The 23489-nt window shown below is 56.3% G+C and overlaps 1 protein-coding gene across 8 annotated transcripts in view; it reads left to right on the forward strand.

The window, feature by feature from the left end:
• The window catches only part of Tns1 (tensin 1), a 208404-nt gene that overhangs the window by 28836 nt on the left and 156079 nt on the right, over positions 1-23489 (forward strand). For 6 of the 8 annotated variants that reach the window (XM_071619622.1, XM_071619620.1, XM_027941869.2 and 3 more), the window contains exon 2: positions 13719-13833. In XM_071619622.1, coding sequence (XP_071475723.1) covers positions 13719-13833 — 115 coding nt within the window. Of the gene's footprint in view, positions 1-1253; positions 1302-13510; positions 13547-13718; positions 13834-23489 lie in introns of those variants that run through there. The other 2 variants (XM_071619625.1, XM_071619626.1) reach the window with 2 other exon arrangements.

The raw sequence follows: 23489 nt of genomic DNA on the forward strand, positions 1-23489 counted from the left end.
GACAGTCTGTGTGTATCCACACAAGGGCGTGGGGCTGAGCCCTCTCTCCCTCCCCAGGACAGCTCCAAAGAGCAGAGCAGTGATTCACGGGCCCCCACCCACCCTTGCTGGGGCCAGTCATGGCCAGAGCTCCAGGAGGACATTTTTTTATTATTATTTTCTTTGGGGGGGGGGACGGGTAGTTCATCCAGACAATGAAGGCCTGGGGCAGATTCTGCTGTCGTCCCCTGAGTGGCTCTTGGGAAACACATTTGGGTTCTGTACTTCTTGTTCTTCCCACCCTCCAGACACCAAACTGGTGGCCCTGGGCAGAGGCAGGGGAGCAGGTTGGGGAGGGCAGGGGGCAGGGGACACCGTGGGGAAGCAGGAGGCTGGACGGTGGGAGGCAGAACAGGGCTGGGAGGCGGTGGGAGGAGGAGGAGGAAGTGGGAAATGCAAACCAAATGTTGGCCCAGGGTACAGTCAAGAAAAACAGACTCTCGCGGGAGCTCGGAGCGGGGCTCCCTTTCAGAAGGGCAGGAAGGGCTGGGACAGATGTTTGGAGGAAAGAAAGAAAGAAGAGGGGAAAAAAAGGAATAGGAAAAAGCTGGAAGGAGCACTGCAGCCTGGGGGCAGGGCCATGCTTGCAGCGCGGTTCCTCCTGTGTCAAGGCCTGTCCTGGCTCCCAGCCTGCCTGTGGGCACCAGGGTCTGTTCTAAGTGTGCGTGTGCAAGCGGGGGGTGTGTTCTGAGGCCAGGAAGGCACGGAGTGTACTGGGTGCAGGGAGAGGCTGAGGAACCCTGCAAGTGCATCCCGAGCAGTCTGTCTGTCCGTCAGTGGTCTGCGGGGTTTCTGGAGCGAGGACCCTGGGCTGGGCTGCGTGGAGGGGCAGATCCCAGCTCTGCCAGCCCCAAATCAGGCAAGGGCAGGCGGAGCCTCGGGGGCTTCTCGGGGTTGTCTGACTGGGGGGCTGGCGTCAGGGGGCCCTGCCCGCAGTGGCTGTCCCTTTGCCCTGTCCCCTTCACACCCCCTGCCAAGACGAGCTTCTGACCCCCATCGCCACCAGTGGAGCCTGGGAGGAGGGAGGAGAGAGGAGGCTGGGACAGGGGGTGGAGTGGGGGAAGGAGGAGGAGGAGAGGGAGGGAGGGCTGAGGCCGGGAGGCCTGGCGATGCTGTCTGGCGGCCACAGAGGACTCCGCTCTTCTCTTCTGCCTGCTTGGTGGGTGCTGTGAGCTCAGGGGGGCCCTCTGAAGGCGCCCGCGGGACCCGAGGGACGGGACCCACGGAAGATGACGTGGATCTGTCTGTCCTGCATGCTCTGGGTAGGTCGGGCTGCTTCAGCTCCGAGGTCCCCCCACCCTCCGCCATCCCCCAGCTGAGCGCCTGGAGGGGTGGTGTTGGGGTGAAGGCGTCCCTTCAGGATGGACTGGCTTGAGCATCTGTCAGCTGCAGGACCTTTCCCCCACAGGTCCCGGGTCGGATTCTCGGGGTCAGTCTATGTGCTTCTCCTCCCAGCCCCCCAGTTGGGTCAGGTACTGCAAGGAGACAGAGCCAGGAGAAGCTTCTCTAGAGCCTCTCTTGCCCCCTCCTCCTACTGGGGTGAAAATTCTTCACTCCCCTCGGTGGCTCTGTGGCTCGGTGCAAGGGTCTGCGGAGGGGCCTGCGGTCGGGCTGGGGACAGGGAACTCTCACCTAGACTATTAAACCTGGCAAAGCTGGGTTGGGGGATTCTCGGATTCTGCAACTTTTATCCCTTTGAGACCCAATTTCAGCTTTGATCCTTTGCCGTCCGAGTCTCCATAGCCCCCATCCTTACCAAGGCCTCTCCACCCCAAGGGAGGGGGCAGATTTGAGAAGGTGGCGGGGGGGGGGTGGGGTGGGGGACAAGGGTGCCTCGGGGGTGGGCAGACAGTCGTGGGGCCACGTGGTGAGGGTTAAATTCTCGAGGCCAGTCGTGGGCAGAGGCTCCTGGAAAAGGGGGGAGGGGAAGCTGACTACTACAAAAGGGGTGGGGGCAGAGGCATGCGGAGACCCCTTCCTCCCAGAGGCTCCTGAGGGCTGCCTGGGCTGGGAGAAGGCATGCACAGGGTCAGGAGGGCGAGGAAGTCATCCCTGGCTGAGGTTAATGTTGGCTTCAGAGTGATGGCGGGTTTGGGGGAGGGGCTTCAGACCCGGGATCCAGATGTGGCCTTTCCTGCCCCTTTCCCTGTCTAGCCGGTCCTAGGAAGGCTCAGGCAAGCCCAGGCTGGGGACAGTTGTGGGAAACCAGACTTGGGCAGCCAGGTATACTTCATGCAGAAAAGGGAAAGGTGGAGTTTGGGTGGCTTGTGGGGCTGGGTGTTCCACACAGTGGACGCAGCCAACAGCTGTAGTTGGCTGGGCAGCTGTTGACATCTGTAAAATGGGAGCCTTGGCCAAGTTCATTTCTGTGCTGAGGATGGAGGTGGGTCGCTGGGGAGCCCTGCAGCAGGAAGGACAGCAGTTAGATCTCCAGGGGTGCATGCAGAGAGGGCTATATTGGCTGCTTCAGCTGGGAGGTTTGGGGCAAGCCCCAAAGGTGACCTGAGGAGGCAGAGAAAGGGGATCACAGAGCAGGAGACTCCACGTCCCCATGCCTGGGGCAGTGCTTGGCATGGAGAGTGGGGAGAGGGTGCTGGTGACGAGGGCAAGTGTGACTGCTGCCTGCTTGGGTGTCTTTAAGAGCAGAGGAGCCTGCATCCTCCCTGGTTTCTTTTCCTGTCCTCTTTCCTAGGATCCTATCTTCATCCCTTCCAGCTGGCCTGGCCTGCATACCCTCTGACCGGGGCCGGGGGGCGGTGGTCCACTGGACAGACGGAGCAGTCCTGGAATGCCAGGTTCTGGCCCCACCTCCAGCTGCCCGAGGCAGCTGTACCAACTCCCTTCCTCTTCCTCCCAGATGGGCCTCAGCTGAGGTGGGGTATGTTTGTGGCAGGGAGTGCAGTGGTCACCAGAGTCCCCGGCAGCTGTGCTGGGGAGGCAACTTTTGCTTTGAGGGGTTCCTGGTGGGAGGAATGTGGATATTGAAGGCAGGCAAGGCTGGGCTCAGATTCCAGTTCCACCATTTACCAGATGGGCAGTGTTGACCGAGCCTCAGTTTCCTAATCTGCAAAGTGTGTGTGTGTGTGTGTGTGTGTGTGTGTGTGTGTAGTACACAACTTACATGGCTGGGGAGAGGATGGAGATAATACATGTCAAAGGATCAGGCACGCAGGCACACAGTAGGTGCTCAACAAATGCTGGTCCTTCTCTCACTCCACAACCTCGTGCTTGGCTCAGGGTTTCCCCGTATCCCAGACACGATGGGGGAGGATCTCCCTGGGAAGGCTATGGTGGGACAGGGTCCTGCTCCTTGGCTGACTTCTGGCTGTCCAGGACTCCACCCACTTCTGGGGCCAAGAACTGGCTGGATCTGTAGCCTCAGGGAAGTGGATCAAGGCATGGTTTGGAGGAGGTGGATCTTGCGCCCCGGGAACGGGGGCACGTGTGTATATGTGCTCACATGTCCCCTGTCTGGGGAGAGCTGCAGATGTTTCCACAAAGTAATACATCTGTAGCACATCGCTCTAACAAGCTCTAGGAATAAAAATCACTTTATTAGCTGAAGAGCAGAGCTATATATTATGCATAACTCGATTTTCTCGTCAAATGCTTCCATTTGCAATTACAAAGTCAAGTATGGTTTATTTAGAAAATAATTACACGCCTATTAATTGAGGCGTTTTGGTGCAGCGCTGGTGGAACGAGTGTCATGGGCCCTTCCTTCCACGACAAACTTGCTCTGTCCTCAGGAACTGGGAAGGGGCTCATTAGGGTGGTCCCCAAGGTAGGGGCCGGGGATCAAGTGCAGCCCTGGCCCTTCCCTGAACAAGCTGTGTGGCCTAGGGCTGGACGCTTGACTCTTCTGGACCTCATAGACACTTGGACACTGTTCTCTAAGGCCACTTCCAGCTGCAGACAATGATGTGCTCTGTTTGCTAGAGCTGGTGTCCTGCCCGGTGCTGAGCACACAGTTTTGTCACAAGGGTCCTCGTGAGCCCCTTGTGTGTGGTTCCTGCCAGGTAGATCCCAGCCGGACCTTTCCTTTCTGAAGTCACTGTCTTTGTGTTGGTTCATCTGTCAGGGGCTGGGAACGAGGTTAGGCTTCATGAGCCTCACCAGGGTCTGAAATAAAACCCTTCTTTTGCAAAGTTGAAAAAAAAAATGACACGTGAGGCCCAGAATTGGGGAGAAATACCACACTCTCGGCGGTGTTGTGGGAAGTGCAGTCGTGCTGGCTGAGAGTGCAGTGCCTGGGTTTGTCCTGGCCCCACCACTTGGTAGCTGTGGGACCCTAGCCGCGCACTGTCACATCTCTGTGCCTTGGTTTTTCTATCTATCTGTAGGTTTGTTAGGCTTTTTTTTTTCTTTGTGATTCTGGGGATCACACCCAAGGCCTCGTGATGCTATCTGTGCTCACCACTAAGCCACGTCCTCAGCCCAGTTGCTTTCAATGAGCACCACACACGTGTGCATTAGTATCGCACGCACACTAAGAGCTCGGTCAATGTTAGCTTTTTTCCTAGGATGGCGCATTTTCAAGGCCACCCACCAAGTCACAGTCAAGGACTAGAACCTGACCTGCTGCCTCCCCATCCAGGATTTTCCATGCTTGGATTATTTCAGGGCATTCAGGGGCAATGTGAATGGGATCACTGACATAACGCAGAGGTCCCCAAATGTGCAGGTCTTTTCCTGCAGTGGTCAGAGTGCAGACTCGGACACTAGACAGCGGTTGCGAATCCTGGCTCTGCCGCTGACTGCTGTGTGGTCCTAGCGAGTTGTTCAGCCTCTCTGTGCCTCTCCCGAGCACATCCTTCACTTACACCATTTCACTTGCAGCTCACTGTAATTCTGTGAGAAAGGAAGGGAAGAATAGTCCCCGTCTGGGGTCAAGGGAAAGGGGAAATAGGGAGCCCCAGGCTACTTGGTGTTTCTGAAAAGGGTAGAGTTTGGGGTGGGGGAGGGCATGAGAGCTCTGGGCAGAAGGGAATGCAGCCAGCAGCTCAGGGATGGGGGCTGGAGTAGTGGAGTCACTGTGTCGAAGAGACCATGCGGTCACTTGGTCATCTGAGCCCCGACCCCAACTCCCCCATGCACCTGCCCGTCTTTGTCACCATAATTATGGGAGCCTACGTTCTTCAAGCAGCTTGCAGGCCCTGGTCAGATGATTATAGCATGATGAGTGTCACCAAGAGGGCAGCTGAGGGGGCGTCTAAAGGGGGACCTGACCTGGATTGGAGGAAGGCGTCAGGAAAGACCTCCTTGGGAGATAAACTAGGTTTAAAGGTGAGATGAGATCTCAGAAATCCAAAGGTAGGAAGTGAAGCCGGGCGCAGGGGTGCCCACCTGTAATCCCAGGGGAGGAGCACGAGGTCAAAGCCAGCTTCAGCAATTTAGACCCTAAGCGACTCAGTGCGACCTGCCTCTAAATAAAATACAAAATAAGGCTGGGGCTGGGGCTTGGTGGTTGAGTGCCCCTGAGTTCAAGCCCGGTATTAAAAAAAAAAAGATACCGAATGTAGGAAGTGAAAAATCGTCAAGGACGGCTAAGACAAGGGTGAGCTGGCCAGTAGATGGCCCTTGAGTCATGACCACAGGACATCAGGACTCCCTGAGATTGCCACCGACAGGCCACCGTGGACACAGCCGAGCTTAGCGCAGTGGCTGGGGACTTAGGACCCTGCGCAGACAGACCTGCGTTTGAGTCTTTGTTTGGTCCTGCCCTAACTGCATGAGCCAGGGCAAGTTCCCCAGGCTCATGGTGGGACGTCATCAAGGGGATTAGACCAGGGCGTCCATGCCAATCCCTTCCTGTGGCGCCCGTCCCATTCATGGGCCTCAGAGGGTCCTCGTCTCTGCACCCTCCCAGGCCAGCAGCTGATGTCACCTAGGGAGGCAAAGGGGCTCAGTGTTGGGAAGCACATTATGAAAGAGCAGGGTGGGGGGGTGAGAGAGAGAAGGAGGGAGAGAGACAGAGACAGAGACGGCCGTGGGCAGTGCTTCTGGGGTCTAGAGTGTTGTCCAAACAGGTTTCCTGTGGGGAATTCTCACTGTTGACTTAAAGCACACAGGCCTGAGTTCCAGGAAGTCATGTTGTGACTGACAGGTGGCTCTGTGACATGTTTGCAGGGTCCATGGGAGGATGGGGGGGGGGCAGTCAAGTTGGTCTATATAGCTGTTCCCTAGGGAGGTGCTCCCCAGGAGGCTGATGCCTAGGGCAGGTATCTAGATGGGACCCACATTGAGGAACCGGGGATGGGGGTGGGTAGAAGTGGAACCTGTGTCCAGGGAGACTGAGCCCTGCACTGGGTATGAGAAAGTTAAGCTGATATTTAAATTGGAAGCAAAGGCGACGTCCCGTGGTAAGAATTCACCACGAGGCCACAAAGGAAGGGGAACTGAAGGAAACAGGGGAAACTGAGGTGATATCCCTCCTCAAGGTGTCAGCCTCAGCAGAATCGCCCGGAAACTGACAGGTTCAAATGGAGGGACATTCTGCAAGACAACCATCCTGGAATCTTTAACAAACATCCATGTCATAAAAGACAAAGGAAAAGGCCGACCACATGTCTGGATTAAAGGGTGAAGGAGCTCCAAATGCCAGATGTAGTGCATGACCCCAAGCTCAAAAATCAAAGTGGAAACAAAGACCTAGCTCTAATGGGTCTCATTGGGTGGCAGGGGATTGGGGTATGGGCTGATAACAGGAGGGATTAATGTTGAACTTCCTAAGAGCGGTCAGTGTGGATGGGGACAGAGAGCCAGCAAAAGTGGCCAGGTGTGGACAACTGAGAATCCAGGAGAAAGCCTCGGGGCGCTCCTCTTTCTCCAGCTTTTAAACTTTTCAAAGTAAAGCTGGGCACGGCGGTCCACGCCTGTCATCCCAGTAACTCCAGAAATGGAGGCAGGAAGATTGCAAGGTTGAGGCCAGCCTCGGCAACTTAGTGAGATCCTGTCTCAAAATAAAAAGAAAAACATAAAAATATCTGGGGATATAGCCCAGTGGCAAAGAGCCCCTGGGTTCAATCCCAAGTGTAAACAAACATACAAACAAACAAATAGGCTTTCAAAGTAAAAAATAGAAGACGGCAGGTGAGAGGCTGGAGAGACTCCTGACAGTGGTCAAGGGTATCTAGGGAGACCCCTGAATTCATGAGGTTTGAATTAGGTCTTTGAGGATGTCCGGCTGCTGGATGGCCAGGGAGGCAGGGAACTGTGGCAGAGGGAACAGCCTGGGCAGATGATATGAGGGCTGTGGCTGGGGGAGGTGGGGCAGGGAGTGGTTGTGGCAGATGGGCTGGTCCCAGACCAGGCTGCTTCTGCTGGCTCACGAGAGTGTAAGACTTAAAAAATTTTTTTTTTTTTTGCTTAATGAATATACAATTGATTAACTTATGTGGCATACAAGTGAATTTTTGAAAAGGTTTTTTAAACAAATATTGCCTGCTTGATGAGATCTGAGAAGATCTGACTTCTCCACCCATTTCATTCAGCTGTTAACCACACGAGCTCAGAAAGGTGAATCAACTTTTCTAAGTCACCGTTTCCCCTGGTCTAAAGTGAAATAAGACATGAACTTCCTGTCCCACTCGACTGGGAGTATGAGATTGGCCCCGACATACAGGGAAGTCCTGCAAGCATTTGGGGAAGGTGGGGAGGCATGGACCCCACGGTGTGCAGCTGAGTTCCTGACTGTCTGGGAAGGGCCTGGCGTAGGGGACCCAGGAGACTGTTGCAACAACCCTAGGCAGAAATGCCCCAAATGGGGCAAAGGCGATGGGATTAAAAAGCACTTTAGGGACAATTCACAGGAGTGAATTCACAGGCTCTGGCACTGGTTGGCTGGGAGGGTGGGAGAGGGTGGGGAGGAGTTGAGAGTGACTCAGAGTTTTCCACTCTGGGGGACCAAGAGTTGGGCAGGACATTAGCTGGCAAGGGGTTTGGAGGAGGAGGGCACTTTTGTGTTTATGTGGAGGTGAGGTGGGTGGGGGCGGGGGAGCTCGCACTTAGGATGCCCGTGGGACTCCTGGAATCTGGACGGCCCAGCAGGCCTCCAGCCAAGGGAGAGGGGACCTCGGGGGTGGTCGGCCAGGAGGCGGGGGAGGTTGAAGTGTCCTGGTCTCATTTCCTGCACCCACTCCGGGCTGCCCTGCTCACTGGCTGGCAGGCTTCTCCCCAGGCTGCTGGGCCAGGGGAGCCTTGTGGGGGCAAAGCTGAGGAACTTTCTTGGGGGAGCCTGGGCTATCACCCCCTTTTATACCGCCACCACCCCCTCCCGCTGCTCTGCCCCACGGGCCGGGGAGGAACCTGCAAGCAGCTTTTCCCACCCAGGGCCAAGGACTCCCGCCAAGGCCGTCCAAGCCAGATGTGCCGCACCCCTGTGACTGGGCCGCCCTGGCAGGCAGGCTGCGCTGGAGGGAGGGAGGGAGGGACCAGGGCGTCCTGAGGGCCGGGAGAGCCCCTGCTTCCCTGTGGGCCTGCCCCTCGGGTGGAAGGACGCCTGGGCTGGACCCCTTGGCCTTCCTCTGCCTCTCATGGGAGGTGTCGGTTGGGGGCACAGGTGGCTTCCTGATGTGCCCCTGAATTTCTCCAGTAAATCCAGAGCAGGCAGGGCCACGGGCTGCTTCACGAGGCTACCTGCCACTTGTCAGGAAGGTGATGATCACTGTCACAACAAGCCGTTGACCTGGAACGGCACTTTGCGCTTTATGGGCTCGTTTACTTTATGGGGTTCGCTGACATCCTCTGCCTGTACCTGCAGAGTCAGCCTGGGGAGGGGGCAGGGGGGCAGCCAGACACCCCGATTCTCTCTCAATCCACCTTTCACCATGTGAGTGTCTTTGTGCTTCTGGGTAGCGGGGCCCCTCGCTTGTTGGGCCCTCGGTGCCTCACGGAGCACATCTGCTCCCTTCTCCAATGACAGCCCCTTTAAGGTTTGGAAGGCAGGAGGCTAATGCACCTAAGTGGTCTCCTCCACCATTTCGGGAGACACTCCACCATTTGTGGTTGCCCTTTCCACAAGATCACAGAACACCTGTTTCTCAGCAGGGGAGTGGAGGTCACAGAGCTGGGGCCACTTGCTGGGAGCTGGTCTCCTCCTTCACACCAGCGTTTCACAGCCTCTTATCAGAGGCCTGAGGTCTCCTCAAACCTTCTGCTCTGTCACTATTAGCATGTCCCATCCACTGCTCCCAAGCCCTTCATCTCAAAAGGACTGTCCCATTGTGTCCCATACTGTCTGATTCAGACTGTCTGGCTCAAAGCCCCCCATTTGCATCTGGAGACTGTGAGGCCCAGAGAAGGCTGCAGAGGTTCTCAAGGCTGCACAGCATAGGAGACAGATCTTGAGTCTCCCATCCCAGTGCATCCTGAGCCAGGGACTGTCAGGGGCAGGGATGTGCTGGGGCGTCTCTGGGGGCTGCTTAGGGGGCTCAGGGTGTATCTAAGACTGTACCTGTCCTCCACCACGGTGGGGGAGATTTTGTGAACGCAGATTTTACGGGGCTGAGCAGGTGATGGGAGCCAGGGACGGGGCGCCTGGGCATTTGCTGGCCAGTCTGGGAGCCTCTGCTCGCTGCCCATCAGCTCCCTGGGCAGCAAGGCCTCCACTGCCCTACCGTGCTCGGGAGCTGGCTTCTTTCCCTGGGCTTTGTGGGGAGGAGATTTGGGGAACAGCTGGGACAGGAAGCTGGGCCGGACTTAGTGGGGAGAGGCAGGCTTGGGGGGTGCTTCAGGTTTGAGAGAGCTCTTAGACTGAGCCCAGGCCCCTTCCCTGCACCTCCCCTGTCCCAGGCCAGGGGTTCTGCAGTTGACGTTGGCCTGGGCCCCCTCCCTGGAATGTCTGTGACAGAGTTCCTGGGAAGGCTGCCAGCCTGCGCCTAGGATGGGGAGCAGGAGGTGAGACGGCAGACTGAGAGGGACTTACCACCCTCCTTGTGGGGTGGGGAGCACTGAGGGAGGCCCCCTCCCACCCCAGGCTGAGGCTCCTAGAACCCGCCGCCTGGTTCCTAGGGGCTTGCACCAGGGCCTGCTGGGCTCTGCCCCCTCCTGCTGCCGTGCTTTGCTCTCTGGACCTTTATACCTGGGCTTCCAAGGCTACCCCCTCCTGCCTCCTCTTTCCGTCTCTTTGAATTTCAAAGCAGTCTTACACTTCAGACAGGCTGAGTGCACAGTGTCACCACCTTTTCTTTCTGAACTACTGGACAGTTAGTTGCTGACACATGGCCCCCCACCCACTCCCCGCATACTTTCCTGAGTTTTCTTTAAGGACTCCTACCTAATCCCGCACAGCCATCAAAATCAGGAGATTGGCATTGACGCATACTGCTGTCTGATCCTCAGGCTCCCTGGAAGTTGTCCCCACGATGTCCTTTATGGGCATCCAAAGACTCCAGTTCAGAATGTGCCCTTGTGTCTGGTTGTCACTCGTCCAGTCTCCTCCAGCCCGGGAATCTCTGTCTGCCTTGATATTTATGACCTCATCACATTTGAAGATGCCAGGCCATTTAATCTGAAGACTGTGCCTCAGTCTGTGTTGGCCTGATGTTTCCTCTTGATTAGATTCAGGTTGTGGCTTTTTGGCAGGGATATGGAAGAAGTGATGTTCTGCTCTGTCACCTGCTCCGAGGCCCGTGACTTCCATTTGTCCCTTCACTGGGAATGGGAACTTTGATCACTTGATGAAAGTGGAGTCTGCCGGGAAAAGTAACGCACCCCCCCCCCTTATAATTTATGACTATGAGGTGGAAAGTGCCTTAAGACCATGTAAATATTCTATTTCTCATCAAACATTCAATTACTCATTCATTGTTTGTACCACAATGGGCTCATTGAAGCCTTCACTATCATTATGTATTTGGATGCTCTGATCTTTGCAGATTTGGCTGTTGGCATCTCCCGTGTCCTTTTGTCCGTCTGTCCCTCTGTGATCCTCTGGGTCCCTCTGGGTCTCTGTGTCTTCATCTACTCATGCTCCTGTGTGCTGTCCTGTCTCTGTCTTTATCTTGGTCTTCTTTCCCCCTCGTCTGTCTCTATTACCCCCACCGCCTGGTTCTCTCTCTCTCTCTCACTCTCTCTGTCTCCGTTTCTCTCTGCCTCTTTGCCTTTCTGGCTTCTGTCTTGGACTCTGTTTCATTTTATCTGATTTTCTTACTTTTTTTTTTTTTTTTTAATGCTCTCTTTCCCCCAGGACTCCCTTCTGCAGTGAACTCCTTGCCCCTGAAGGAAGAGTTGGGGTAGACACTAGGGGAGTGCCTGGGGCAGGAGTCTCTCCCTGGGAGTCCTCTGACCTGGGAGCTCCCCCAGCCTGGGCCTGGGCTGGGACCCCAGAGTGGGCCCATCTATGAGGGGTTTTGCAATTCAGTGTGTTTCCATGCATGGTTACAAAGACGGATAAAACCTGGGTGCAGTGACGCACACCTGTGATCCAAGCCACCCAGGAGGCCGGGGCAGGAGGTTCACAAGTTCAAGGCCAACCTGGGCAACTTAGCAAGACTCTGTCTAAAAACAAAAATTTTAAAAAAGGGCTGGGGGAGCTGGATGTGGTGGCACATGCCTGTAATCCCAGTGATTTGGGAGACTGAGGCAGGAGGATCATGAGTTCAAAGCCAGCCTCAGCAACTTAGCAAGGCCCTAGGTAACTTAGCAAGACTCTTGACTCTAAATAAAAATTAAAAAGGGCTGTGGATGGGGCTGGGGATGTGGCTCAAGCGGTAGCACGCTCGCTTGGCATGCGTGCGGCCCGGGTTCGATCCTCAGCACCACAGACAAACAAAGATGTTGTGTCTGCCGAAAAATAAAAAATAAAATATTAAAAAAAAGGGGGGGCTGTGGATGTGGCTCAGTGGTAGAGCACCCCCTGGTTGTTCAATCCTCAGTACAAACACAAACAAACAAACAACAACAAAACAAAAGTCAACAAGCACTTGAGGGGTGTGGTGCTGTGGCCCTTGGAAGGGGAGTGGTTAGTGGGCCAAGGACTTCTGGCAAGTCAGACAGAGAGGAGGAGTCGAACCACCTGTCTTCCCTCTTCTCACGTGCTTGGCAGTGCAGTTTAAAATAGGAATTTTAACATTTTCATAAGCTGGGAGCGTAGCTCAGAGGTAGAGTGCGTGCTTAGCATGCACAAGGTCCTGGGGTCAATCCCAGACCGCCCAAGAGACAAACAGACAAAAATGTGGTGCGTGTTTTCATAATGCAGAGAATAGCAAGTAAAAATAAAGGCCTCCTGCACTGGGGGTGGTGGGGAGGGGCAGAGAGTGAGAGAGGGGAGGAACCCACCTGCTGGGACATGGGTGGCACATCGAGGACCATCAGCAGTGAAATGATGGGTGCCTGTTGTATCCGTAAGAGGAATACCACAGAGCACGGGCCCAGAAGGGACATGGGACAATGTGGGGGCATCTCACAGATTAGTGTTGCATGAGGGAAGCCGGACACAGAGCACTCACTGTGCAGCGCCACGTCAGGAAGTCAAAACCCTGGCAAAATGGTGCCCAGCTCCAGGGCATGCACCTCTCAGCCCAGAGACCGGGGAGGCTGAGGCAGGAAGATCACAAGTTTGAGGCCAACTTCAGCAACTCATCTGGCCCTGCCAGATGCCTTCCTCTACTCGCCCCACATTCCATCAATCAACTTTTGAGACTCTGTCTCAAAATAAAAAAAAAAGGACTGGGGCTTCAACACAGTGGCAGAATGTCCCTGAGTTTGATCCCCAGTACTGCATCACACACCATTCTGTCTCTCTCTCTCTCTCTCTCTCTCTCACACACACACACACACACACACACACACACACACACACACACACCAAACACCACCACCAAAGACCACCATCACCAACGAAACCCCCCCAAACCAAAAAGACTCACAATGATTCTTTGGAGAGAAGTCCCAGTGAGATTTATGTAGGGGAGGCGCTGACTGGGAGGGGTCAACGGTGAGCCTTCTGGGGCTTGGCTATATGGGGTGCACATGTATCAAGTTGTATTTAGCAAAACCTTTCTGTTTTGGGGTGCTGGGGATGGAACCCAGGGCCTCCCACACACCAGACAACCTCTGAGCCACAGCTCAGCTCAATTAAGCAGGACATTTAAACTCTTTAATTTTAATTATTTATTTATTTATTTATTTTGGAGTACCAGGGATTCAATGCAGGGGCACTCGACCACTGAGCCACATCCCCCAGCCCTATTTTGTATTTTATTTAGAGACAGGTCTCACTGAGTTGCTTATTGCTTTGCTTCTGCTGAGGCTGGCTTTGAACTTGTGATCCTCTTGCCTCGGCCTCCCAAGCTGCTGGGTTTATAGGCGTGCACCACTGTGCCCAAGTTGCTCTTGCACATCTAACTCTTGCACTACACTATGGAAAAGCCATGCCCCAAGAATAAAGTAAATAAAAAAAAAAAAGAGTGGTAAGACACAGAGGGTCTGTGATCCCTGGGTTCTCGGGTCTTCAGGTGCTGTCTGAACCCCCATCATTGACTCCATGCAAGTCCTTGAGCCCAGGGTGAGTGTCCTGTCACCTCACCCTGTTTACCGTCCCTGGGCACCTCCTCCCTCCTTCGGCCCACAAAGGGGCTCTGGCCTCCCCTCCTCCCTCCTCCTCCTCCAGAGCCCCAGCCCCTCCCCAGGACCCCAGCCTTCACTCCAGGCTGACCCCTGTGCCTCTCCTTCCACAGCCAGAGGATCTGGAGGCCCCCAAGACCCACCACTTCAAGGTGAAGACTTTCAAGAAGGTGAAGCCCTGTGGTATCTGCCGACAGGCCATCACCCGGGAGGGCTGTACCTGCAAAGGTGAGCGGCTGGCTGACTGGAGCTGGGGGACCGGGTCACCGGGGAAGCCGTGGCCCAGCCCAGCTCAGACTGGAACTCTGCTGGCACGTGTCCTTGGGTTCTGAGCCGGTGCCTGGTTCTCACGTGGGAAAGGAGGCTGGGCTCCCTGGGTGGCGGTGTGTAGGAGCGTGTGGGTGGCCCGTGGCAGGTGGTGGGTGGCATGGGCGTGGCAGGTGGCTTGAGGATGAGCAGGGTAACCTTGTGCGTGGTGTGAACGTCTGGCTGGCACACTGAGGCATGCAAATGGCGTGGGGAAGGGCGTGTGCGTCGCATGTAGCATGTGGTGGTGTGCGGATGGCTCGTTGGCTGGGGTGTGGGAACCGTGGGGAGGGTGTGGGGAAGGCACCTGGAGGTCACGTGGACGACACATGGTGGCCACGTGGCTGAGGTGTTGCATGGCCTGTGGAAGCCATGTGGGTGGCGTGTGGAAGGTGTGTGGGTGGCGTGTGGCTGGTTCTGGGAGTACTGCAAAGAAGCCAAGCCACATCCCTCCCCTTGTGGCAGCTTGGGGTGACTTAAGAGGCCTCAGATCAGAGTCAGTGGAGGACGGGCTGGCTGCTGGGCTTTTCAATCCCTATTCTCATGTGTTCCTGGAAAGGCTAGGGTCTTGCCATCACTGCTCCAGAGAAGTTGGTGTCTTGTCCCAGATCATGGGGGAGACATAGGTGGCCCTGCAGCTAGGCTCTGGACCAATGCCACCCTCCAACCTGTGGCCCTGACAGATGCCTTCCTCTCCTCGCCCCACATTCCATCAATCACTAGGGCCCTGAATGCAGCTAGAGTCGCTGAGCTCCCCCGTAGCACCTGGCTCACCTGCCAGCGCCTCCCCTGGATGGCCAAGGGCAGCCACCATTTCCTGAGCGCTCTCTCTAATCCAGCTCTGCACCAGCTTCCCGTGGGACTTGAAAGTGTAAATCGAGTCAAGTCCCTGCCCTGGCTAAAGCTGGGGGGGCTTCCACTGCCCTTAAGATGGGGCCCAGCCTTCCCGCGATGTGGGGTCTGACAGAATCAGCCCTCCCAGCTCCCTGCCCCACGTCCCCACCCCCAACCGCATCCTCAAACCAGCTGTGCCCCACACAGTTCCCAAGAAGGCCACTGTGTCAACTCTGCCAGTGGGCAGGGCTCCCTCTTGCCCTGGAGTCTTGCTCATGTGGTCCTCCCCAGTGGCCTCTCTTCCTGCTGCCTCGATCCATGCTGCAGTCCGAGCTGGGCTGGGGAGAGGATTTCTGCAGCACTTACTGAGCACCAAGTACTCGCGAGCCTGACCTCATCACTGCTCACAGCGTCTGGCAGGCCCCAGTGCCATCCCCATCTTATCTTACAGATGAGGTGACTGAGGCTAGTGGTCACATCTCTTGCCCAGGCTGGCAGGGTGACACTGGGCTTTTCAGGTGTCTCTGGGGGAGTCGAGGCCTTTCCGCTGGGTGTTGGAGGCAGGATTGTGTGGCTGGAAATGTGCAAGGGACTAAGCCTATGGGAGCGTGTGTGTGGATGGCCTTCCAGGCCGGTTGGCCATGGGTGAAGGGCAGAGGTTTATTTATGGTCCTTAACTGAAGGGCTGGGGGATACCCTGCAGGTGGTTAGGCGTCCCACAGGAAATTCTGCAATACCCAAATCAGCCACATGGTGTCGCCCTCCTCCCAAGAGGTCTGCCTGGGACTTGCTGGTGGCTTAGGATGACAGCCAGAGATGTGGAGAGGCACTGCGAGGGAGGGGTTTGCATTTTGTCTAATAACAGCCCCCACCCCACCCACCTGAGGCTGCATAAGCTAGTTTCCCCTCCCCCTCCCCTCCAGCCCCTCCCTTCCCCTCACCCAGGAACTTCCAGAGGTGCTGGGAGAGGAGGCAGCTGGGGGGTAGGGCTAGAAGGAAGTCCTAGGGACACTCAGTGTGTCACCTCTGGCTACAGTCTTCCTTGGCTACTTCCTACCTTGGTCCTGGGTTTCCCAGCTGACCTGGCCCGAGTGCTTGGGTTGACAGGGGATCTTGACTCATGTAAAGCTCCCAAGGTGAGCAAGAGGTGGCCCTAATCTCACCCAGATCCCAGCCTGGCCCTGCTGCTGTGGACCAGAGAGGACGGTGGATGGCCAAGCTTGTTTGGCAGCCCCACTGGGCTCGGGTGGAGAGTGGGGGGTTGGCCAGAAAGAGGGGAGGAAGCCAGGGCTATACTCCAGAGCACCACTAGGTGGCAGGGCTGAGCTACCAAAGGCCCAGGGGCCAGTCCCACAAAGAGGGGAGACTCCTGGCACCAGAGCCCAATGTCACCCTCTGCAGGCCTGGCCTCACAGGTGGCAAAGGAAGAAGTGGATCCACCCTCTGTGCTTTGGAACCTGGAGTTTGTGGTGGCACAAAGTGAATAGATCCTTTTATCCATCACCCATCCACCCACCCATCCATCCTCTAACCAGTCATCTCGTCCATCCATCCCATCATCCACCCTCCCACCCTCCCACCCAGGGCCACCAGAAAGAGTTGTACAGGTTGTTCCTGGGAGGGGCCAGGTAGACGAAGCTCCAGCCCACATTCTACTCAGAGCCCAGCTCAAAGGCTTCCTGAGCCCTCTGGTTTCTCTGTCTTCAAGTCTGGCCTGAGCTGTGGCCAGCATCTAGATTAGGTGACGGGTGGGGTGGGGTGCAGAATGTCAGGGCCCTGAATTCACAGTCTCCACAGGGCTTTCAGCACTGAGGGAGCTTCTGCTGGGGGTGACAGGCCCTGAGGAAGCCCTCGATCTGGGAGACTGGGGCAGCCATCTGCTTCCCCCTGGAGGCCCTGCCCTGTGGCTTTTCTCTCCACACCCCCGGCCCATAGTCGGGCTGGACGGGATGCTGGAGGGAGTCAGGGAACCTGGAGTCCAACCTGGTTCTAGGAGACTCAACGACAAGCAGGGTGGACAAGGAACTAAGGTGGACAGCTGTCCAGGTGTAGCAGGCGTGCAGGCAGAGAGGCGGCAGGGACCGGGAGCCTTTGACTTCGCGGGGCCGTGGCTGTGTGTGACGGGGTTAGTAGGGAGCCTTGTCCTGCGTCTCTCAGGGGCTGGTTATGGGTAGAACAATGAGGTTCTGTGTGTGAATAAGGGGGTCTAATGCCAGGGACCACGGCTCTGAGTGAAGGATACAGAGAGGATGAGACGACGGTGAGGGGTGGCCTGGACACCCTGTGTGACCTTGGATGAGTCACTTGTCATTAGAGATAAGGGAGCTGGGCTCAGGATTCTCTCTGAGGCCCAGGCAGTGGAAGGGCCTGGAAAGTTTCCTTGTGGGACTCCGTGAAAGCCGGAGACCTCTTCAGTGAACCCTGCTACGTCACCCCTCCATGCACCTGTGTGGCCACCTGACGCTCATAAGCAGAGCTGTCACCTGGACCTATACTGTGCCAGGTGCCAAGAGCCAGCCACTGGCCATGGAAGACAGACACACAGCTGTGGTGTAAGGGTGCCCAGTGTGCAGGAGAGGCTGCCCGGCTTCAGCAGGAAGGGTGGGCTGGGTCTCGAGGGCCGTGTGGGAGCTCCTTGGTCCAAACTGGATTCCCACAAGGCCTCAGGGAGGGGCTCTAGGGGCCCGTGAACACGGGAGACCTCAGAGGGAGGCAGAGGGACTCAGAGCCTGGTTCAAAATCCTAGTTTCCCTCTAGGCTGAAACCCAAGGGGGAGGACCAGAATGCCAGCTCGGGAGCCCAAGGGCTGCCATCTGGGCCTGGTCTGGGGCCCAGGCTCGGGCCACTTCCTTTCTCAGTGTAGAAGGGGGACAGTCACCTGATGCTTCCTTAAAGCAGGACGCACCTGGGAAGACAATGGCACTAGCCCACCCAGAGGATGGATTGGGGGGACCCTGGTCCTGAGAGCTCCTTTCCCTGTGTCACCGAGGATCCCCAACTCCCACCTTCTATCTGAGGACCTTCGTGGAGCCACCAGAGGCTCCTGATAGAATGGAAAACCTTGGGTCACTTTCTCTCTTTCTTTTTTTTTTTTTTGGCAACTACTCATTTTTATCTATCTTTCCCCCATATTTTTATCAGTGCATTATAACTATATAATCATCCCACATACTGGTGGAATTCGTTGTTACATATTCATCCACGTACACGACGTAACAATGCATTTGGTCACTGTCAACCCCAGTGAAGACCCTGGGTTGCTAGTCCTGGCTTTGGCTTTCCACTGTCCGGCTGAGTGACCTTGGGAGAGCTGCTTACCTTCCCTGGAACCGATTTCCCCCTTTTCTTTAAAATGAAGGAGTTGGAATAGACCAGAGTCTGTAAACTGCATTCCAAAGGAGCCTTCGGGTTCTGGGGGTGCTCTAGGGGCCCTAGAGGTGAGGAAAGGGGAGGCTTGATCAGGGCTCTGGAATCCCTGCCCATTTCAAACAGAAAAGCTCTTGTTTGAGGAGTTAAATATATGAGTAGGTGGGACGATGTGACAGTCTTTCACAGGGCTTAGAAGAAGGCTCTGGATTCCAATCCCAGCTCTGGCCCTATTAGTGAGACCTTGGGAGACTGCTTCATTGCTTAGAGCCTGTTGACTCACTTTTAAAACGGGACAAATAGCAATATCCCCCTCCTGGTGTGACTGTAGGGGTTAAATGAGATACTACGCAAAGTGCTCAGATCAGAGCCCAGTCCCTGGGATTAACAGATTCATTCCTTCCTAACCAGCATCTCTCAGATTCCAAACTGGCTGCATGAACAGTTTAGCTTTGAAATGAAACAGAAAACCACTGGGCAGGATGATCTCGAAGGTTTCTTTGTTCCTACTTTGAAACCACATGGTGCCCCCTGACTACCCCTCCCCTGACTACCCCGAGACACCTTGTATTAGTGAGAATTCTCTGGAAAAGCAGAACCAACTGGATGTGTGTGAGGGGAGGGGGGAGGGGGAGAGAGAGAGATTGATTTATTTTTTATTCTTTAAAAATATTTTTTTTTAGATAGACCTTTATTTTATTTATTTATATGTGGTCCTGAGAATCGAACCCAGTGCCTCACACATGCCAGGCAAGTGCGCTGCCGCTGAGCCCCAGCCCCAGCCCCAGCCCCAGCCCCAGTCCCATACAGCTTTATTTTTAAGGTTTTGGCCCATGTGGTTATGGAGGTTTGGCAAGTCAGAAATCTGTAGGTGGGCCCCAGGCTGGAGACCCAAGGAAGAGTTGTAGTTCAAGTTCAAAAGCAGTATGCAGGCAGAACTTCCTCTTCTTGGGAAGGTCTTTTTCTATAAAGGCCTTCAACGGGTTGGACGAGGCCCACCCACATAATAGAGGGGAACATACTTTACTCCAAGTCTAATGATCTTAATGTTAATCCCATCTAAAAATAACTTTGCAGAAACATCTAGAGTGATGTTTGACTAAACATCTGGTACTCTGGCTTGGCCAAATTAACAATTAAATGAACCACTGCCTACTTCCAGCCCAGGCCATGAGCAGTGGGCAGGGCAAGGCCGAGCGAGTGGCCCGGTGAGCAGGTGGGCGGGCGGGCCAGCCCCTCTGAGGTGGTGGGAGGCCGGGCTAGGCACGCTGGTGCACACTGAGGCCATGTGCTCATTTTCCGACCCGAGACCAGGAGGAAAAGGCCATTTAGATCCCAACAATGTTGGCTTCCTGTGTTCCCGAGAGCAGGAAGCCACCCCAGGACAGCGTCCGGCAGCCCAGCTGGGGTGGGAGCCGCAGCCAAGGGCTGTGCGTGGGGTGCAGTTCTCCCCCTAGTGGGTACCCAAGGGCCTGTCCCCCAGGGGCTCTGCTCCCTCTCAGGCCACCACTAGCCCTGCCCTGTGGACACTGTGGACGTCCATGGGCAGGCCTGGGGCTCCTGGTGTCCTCGGAGCTGTGGTCACAGGCACTGCCCTGGGCCTCGCCTTGCAAGGGTGCTGGCTCTGGAGGGTGCTGTGGGGGTCTGGTTGCAAGGCCCTAGAGCTGGAAGGCCCCGGTCACCCCAAGACGTGTCCAGGGAGGGCCTGGGCACCTGAGGGACAGTGCCAGGGGAGGGTGCTGCCCGTTCCTACCTTGTTCTTCCCGCACCTGCTTCAGGCCCCTGGGGAGGGAGTGTCCTGCAGCCTCAGGCTGGGTGTTGCCTGTCAGCTGTCAGCGTGTGGGACAGACAGCTTCAGGGCTGGAACCCAGGTTTTTCCTTCTTGGCGGGAGGAAGAGGCAGGTGGCAACTGTGAGGGGCAGCGTCTCCGTCTGTTGTGCTTCTGAAACAAAATGCTTTAGGCTGGGTCGTTTATAAACAACGGAAGTTGTTTATAAACAACTTGGCCCACAGTTCTGGAGGCTGTAGGTCCAGGATCAAGGCACGGGCAGATCCTGTCTGGGGAGGCCTGGTCTGTTTCCAGAGCGGGTGGACGTTGAGATTGGAGGGATGGAAGGGCAACAGGCTGCCCAGGGCATTTCAGGAGGGCAGAACTGGCCACTTCCTGCAGGCCCCACCTCTTAGTACTGTGACATTGGGCCTTAGGATCCAGCTTGTGAATTCAGGAGGAACACAGCAAGGGGACAGCTGACCTTATACACGGGCTGCCACAGCGGAGGAGAGCTGGGGGCCCACCTGTGCAGGTGTTGTCAATCCGAGGGTTCTTTGGGGAAAGGCAGGTGCAGGAGTGTGAGACCACAGGGCCTGCGGGGTACCTGGCATCCGGACAGCCCTGGGCAGCTGCTCCGCCTCTTCCACGAAGGGCAGGTCTCGGTGTGTGGCTGGGTGTCTTCCTGGGGACTGAATCCTCTGAGCCACATCCCCACCCACCACCACTGAGCTACACCCTAAGTTGCTGAGGGCGGCCTCAAACTAGCAATCCTCCTGCCTCAGCCTCCCAAGTCTCTGGGATTACAGGGGTGTGCCTCTGTGCCTGGCTCCTGAGCTCTGGCCTCTAGATTCGTTCTCTGTGGCTGTGTAGAAAGCCATCCCCAAACTCAGTGGTTTATCGACTAGTTCTGGCTCAGGGTCTCTCAAAAGCTGGGCCAAGGTGCGAGCAGGCTGTGTTCATCTGCAGGCCTGGACGGTCCCTGCCCAGCAAGGCACCCTCACAGGCCTGCCCGGCTGGGGCTGGCTGGTGGCTCGGGGCCTCAGCTCCTCCCCACGTGGCTGCCCCACTGGGCTGCCCGTGCGTCCTCTCAACACGGAGACTGCCCTCCCCCAGGTGAGTCATCCAGGAGACTGAGGCTGCAGTCAGAGTGGCTTTGTGGCCTTGCCTTGGAAGTCACATGCCACATTTCTGCATATGTGTTAGTCAGAGTTCCTTCAGTCAGAGTTCCACTCAGGGTGACGAAAAACCGGAGGTGAATCAACGTGAAGGAAGACAGTTTCCACAGTCACTCGGCCCCGTTCTTTGGGCCAATGGGGGCACAGAGCATTGTGCCTCGTGCCATGGTCCCCATATCCTCATCAAGGGCATGCCCACATGACCCAGTGTCCTCCCACCACCTCCCAACTGTGCCACAGGGTGGGGACCACGCTATCACTACATGGATCTCAGGGGGACACCAGATCCAAACTGTAGCACTGATTGCAGTATCAGAGTGGGGGAGGCTGACAGAAAGGTGTGAGCTAGGAACAGAACGCTCCGTGACACACTTAGATAGTTCATTGCTCTGAGAAGTGCTTGCCCATGCTTCAGATGACAGCACGAGGGAGACCAGGTAGACAGTAGGAAGCACTGCCCCTTGGGAGAAGACCTGAGAAGGTGATCAAGAATGCAAAAGAGGCACTCCTGGAGGGGACTCAGAGGGAAGGCCTCCTTGGGGTTGAGGGTAGGTGCTTCTGAAGATGGGGCTTGGTCACTTGGACCTGCTGGGAACCTGCCACTTGCCACTTGCCAGCTGAGCTTTAGGCGGGGAACTAGTGGAGGTCTTTCCTTGCCCCCTGCTGTACACAGCCAAGGGTAGGCTGGGGCCACCGAGCACGCTGTACCATGATTGCCCAAAGATTTCTCCTCCTGGTTTCCACTTGAGGGCATTTGCTGACTGCCTGCCCCTCTGTGCCAGGCAGGCTGCCCTGTACAGTTGTGCAGGCTGGGCACCTCCAAGGGTGTCTGCTGGAGGGAGCCCTGGAATCAGCCCACGCTCTGCTTGTCATGTGGTGTGTCCTGGCACAGGGCGGGACCTGCCTGGGGAAAGGGTCCTTCTCTCCATTCCCACAGGGACAGAGCACACTCACCCCGGCTGTGTGTCATGGGGCTGGCCTGCCCAGATGGTGGGCCTTTGTCTAATTTGCACAAAGATGCTGTACAGTCCTTCAGATCTGAAGCAGACAGCGTCCTGGCTGTTGGGGACATGGTGTGAGGGACATGGGCACAGATCTATAAAAGAGCTACTGGAAATTACTGGAGATGATTTCAGATGGTGAACTGTGCAGAGAAGGAGATGATCAGGAGCTGACTAAGAACAGTGGCGACCTACTCGGATCTGGGCGGTTAGGAAAGGTCCTTTTGGGGAGATGGCTTTGAAAGGATTCCAGAGGGCAAGAGAGATTCCACCCAGTAGAGTGTGAGGAATGTCCCAGGCAGCTGGAGCAGCAAGAGCCAAGGGCCTGAGGTAGGAATGAGCTCGCTGATTTATGGGAACTGTCAGAAACACGGAGAGGCTAGAAGACCAGGTTCTGACCCCCCTGTGCCCCTGGTGTCTAGACTGGGGTTGAGAGGTGGACGTGAGAGATGCCTCTGACCATGAGATGTTGAGGGGGGCTACAGGACAGGAAGAGGCTGAGAGGGAGTGGGGTGGCTATCAGCACATACTCCAGGGATCTCCAGTCAGCTCCAACCCAAACATTTATGAAGCCTGTCCTGCGTAGCAGGTTTTCTGTGTGCATGTGTGTGGTGGTGGTGGTGGGGAGACAGAGAGGGAGAGGGAGGTGTCCCATTCTTGACAGAGCCCACAGCTGGCCAATGGGGAGGTCCCTGGATCTGGAGGCAGCGGCCCAGGGAGGGCCTTGCAGACTCAGGCCTCAAGGCTGAGGCTTTCTCAATTCCCTGTTCCCTGGCCACAAAGAGGGCCCGGGGGTGGGGCTGGGGAGCTGCTGGGGTCAGAGAGGGAACACCTTTCGAAAGGGAGACAGCTGCCACCTGGGGTAGGGAGCATGGGGACAGCTGAGAAGCCAAAGCGCTAGACCAGTGGGTGTGCCTTGGGTGGCCAAGGGGAATGTGTCCTGGTGTGGCCAGGGTGATGTCCCTGGCTGTTGGGGGTCAGGAAAGCCTTGCTCACCACCAGCTGAGTCACAGGCCTGAACTGGGCCAGGACTGGGTTGGGAGAAGATCCCAAGCTAGGGCCAGTGCCAAGGTCACATCCCAGGCTCCACCCAGTTTGCCTGCAGCCTCTCCCACCCTCGTCTCCCACCCTCACGCCCAGAGGATGCCTCAAACAAACCAGAGTCCCCAGGTGGAGAGCCCTAGAGCTTCTTGCCAGCCCCTGCCCGGGGCCTTCACCTACCTGAGACCCCCAGTGACCTTTTTCTGAGAATCAGGTGGGCTCCAAGTGGAGTGGGGCAAAGTGCCATAGACTGTGTGCTCGGTGGCCAGGGTAGTGTTAGCGTGGCCCTGGGCGGTGTGTGGCTGCTGGCCCTTTGGGTCTGAGGGTCTTCCCCTCTTTCCAGTGCCCCACCCACCTGCTTCAGTGTGTCTGGGGCAGACAAGACCCAAG

This window comes from Marmota flaviventris, chromosome 11 (genome assembly GCF_047511675.1).
Source record: "Marmota flaviventris isolate mMarFla1 chromosome 11, mMarFla1.hap1, whole genome shotgun sequence".
Classification (NCBI taxonomy): Eukaryota; Metazoa; Chordata; class Mammalia; order Rodentia; family Sciuridae; genus Marmota; species Marmota flaviventris.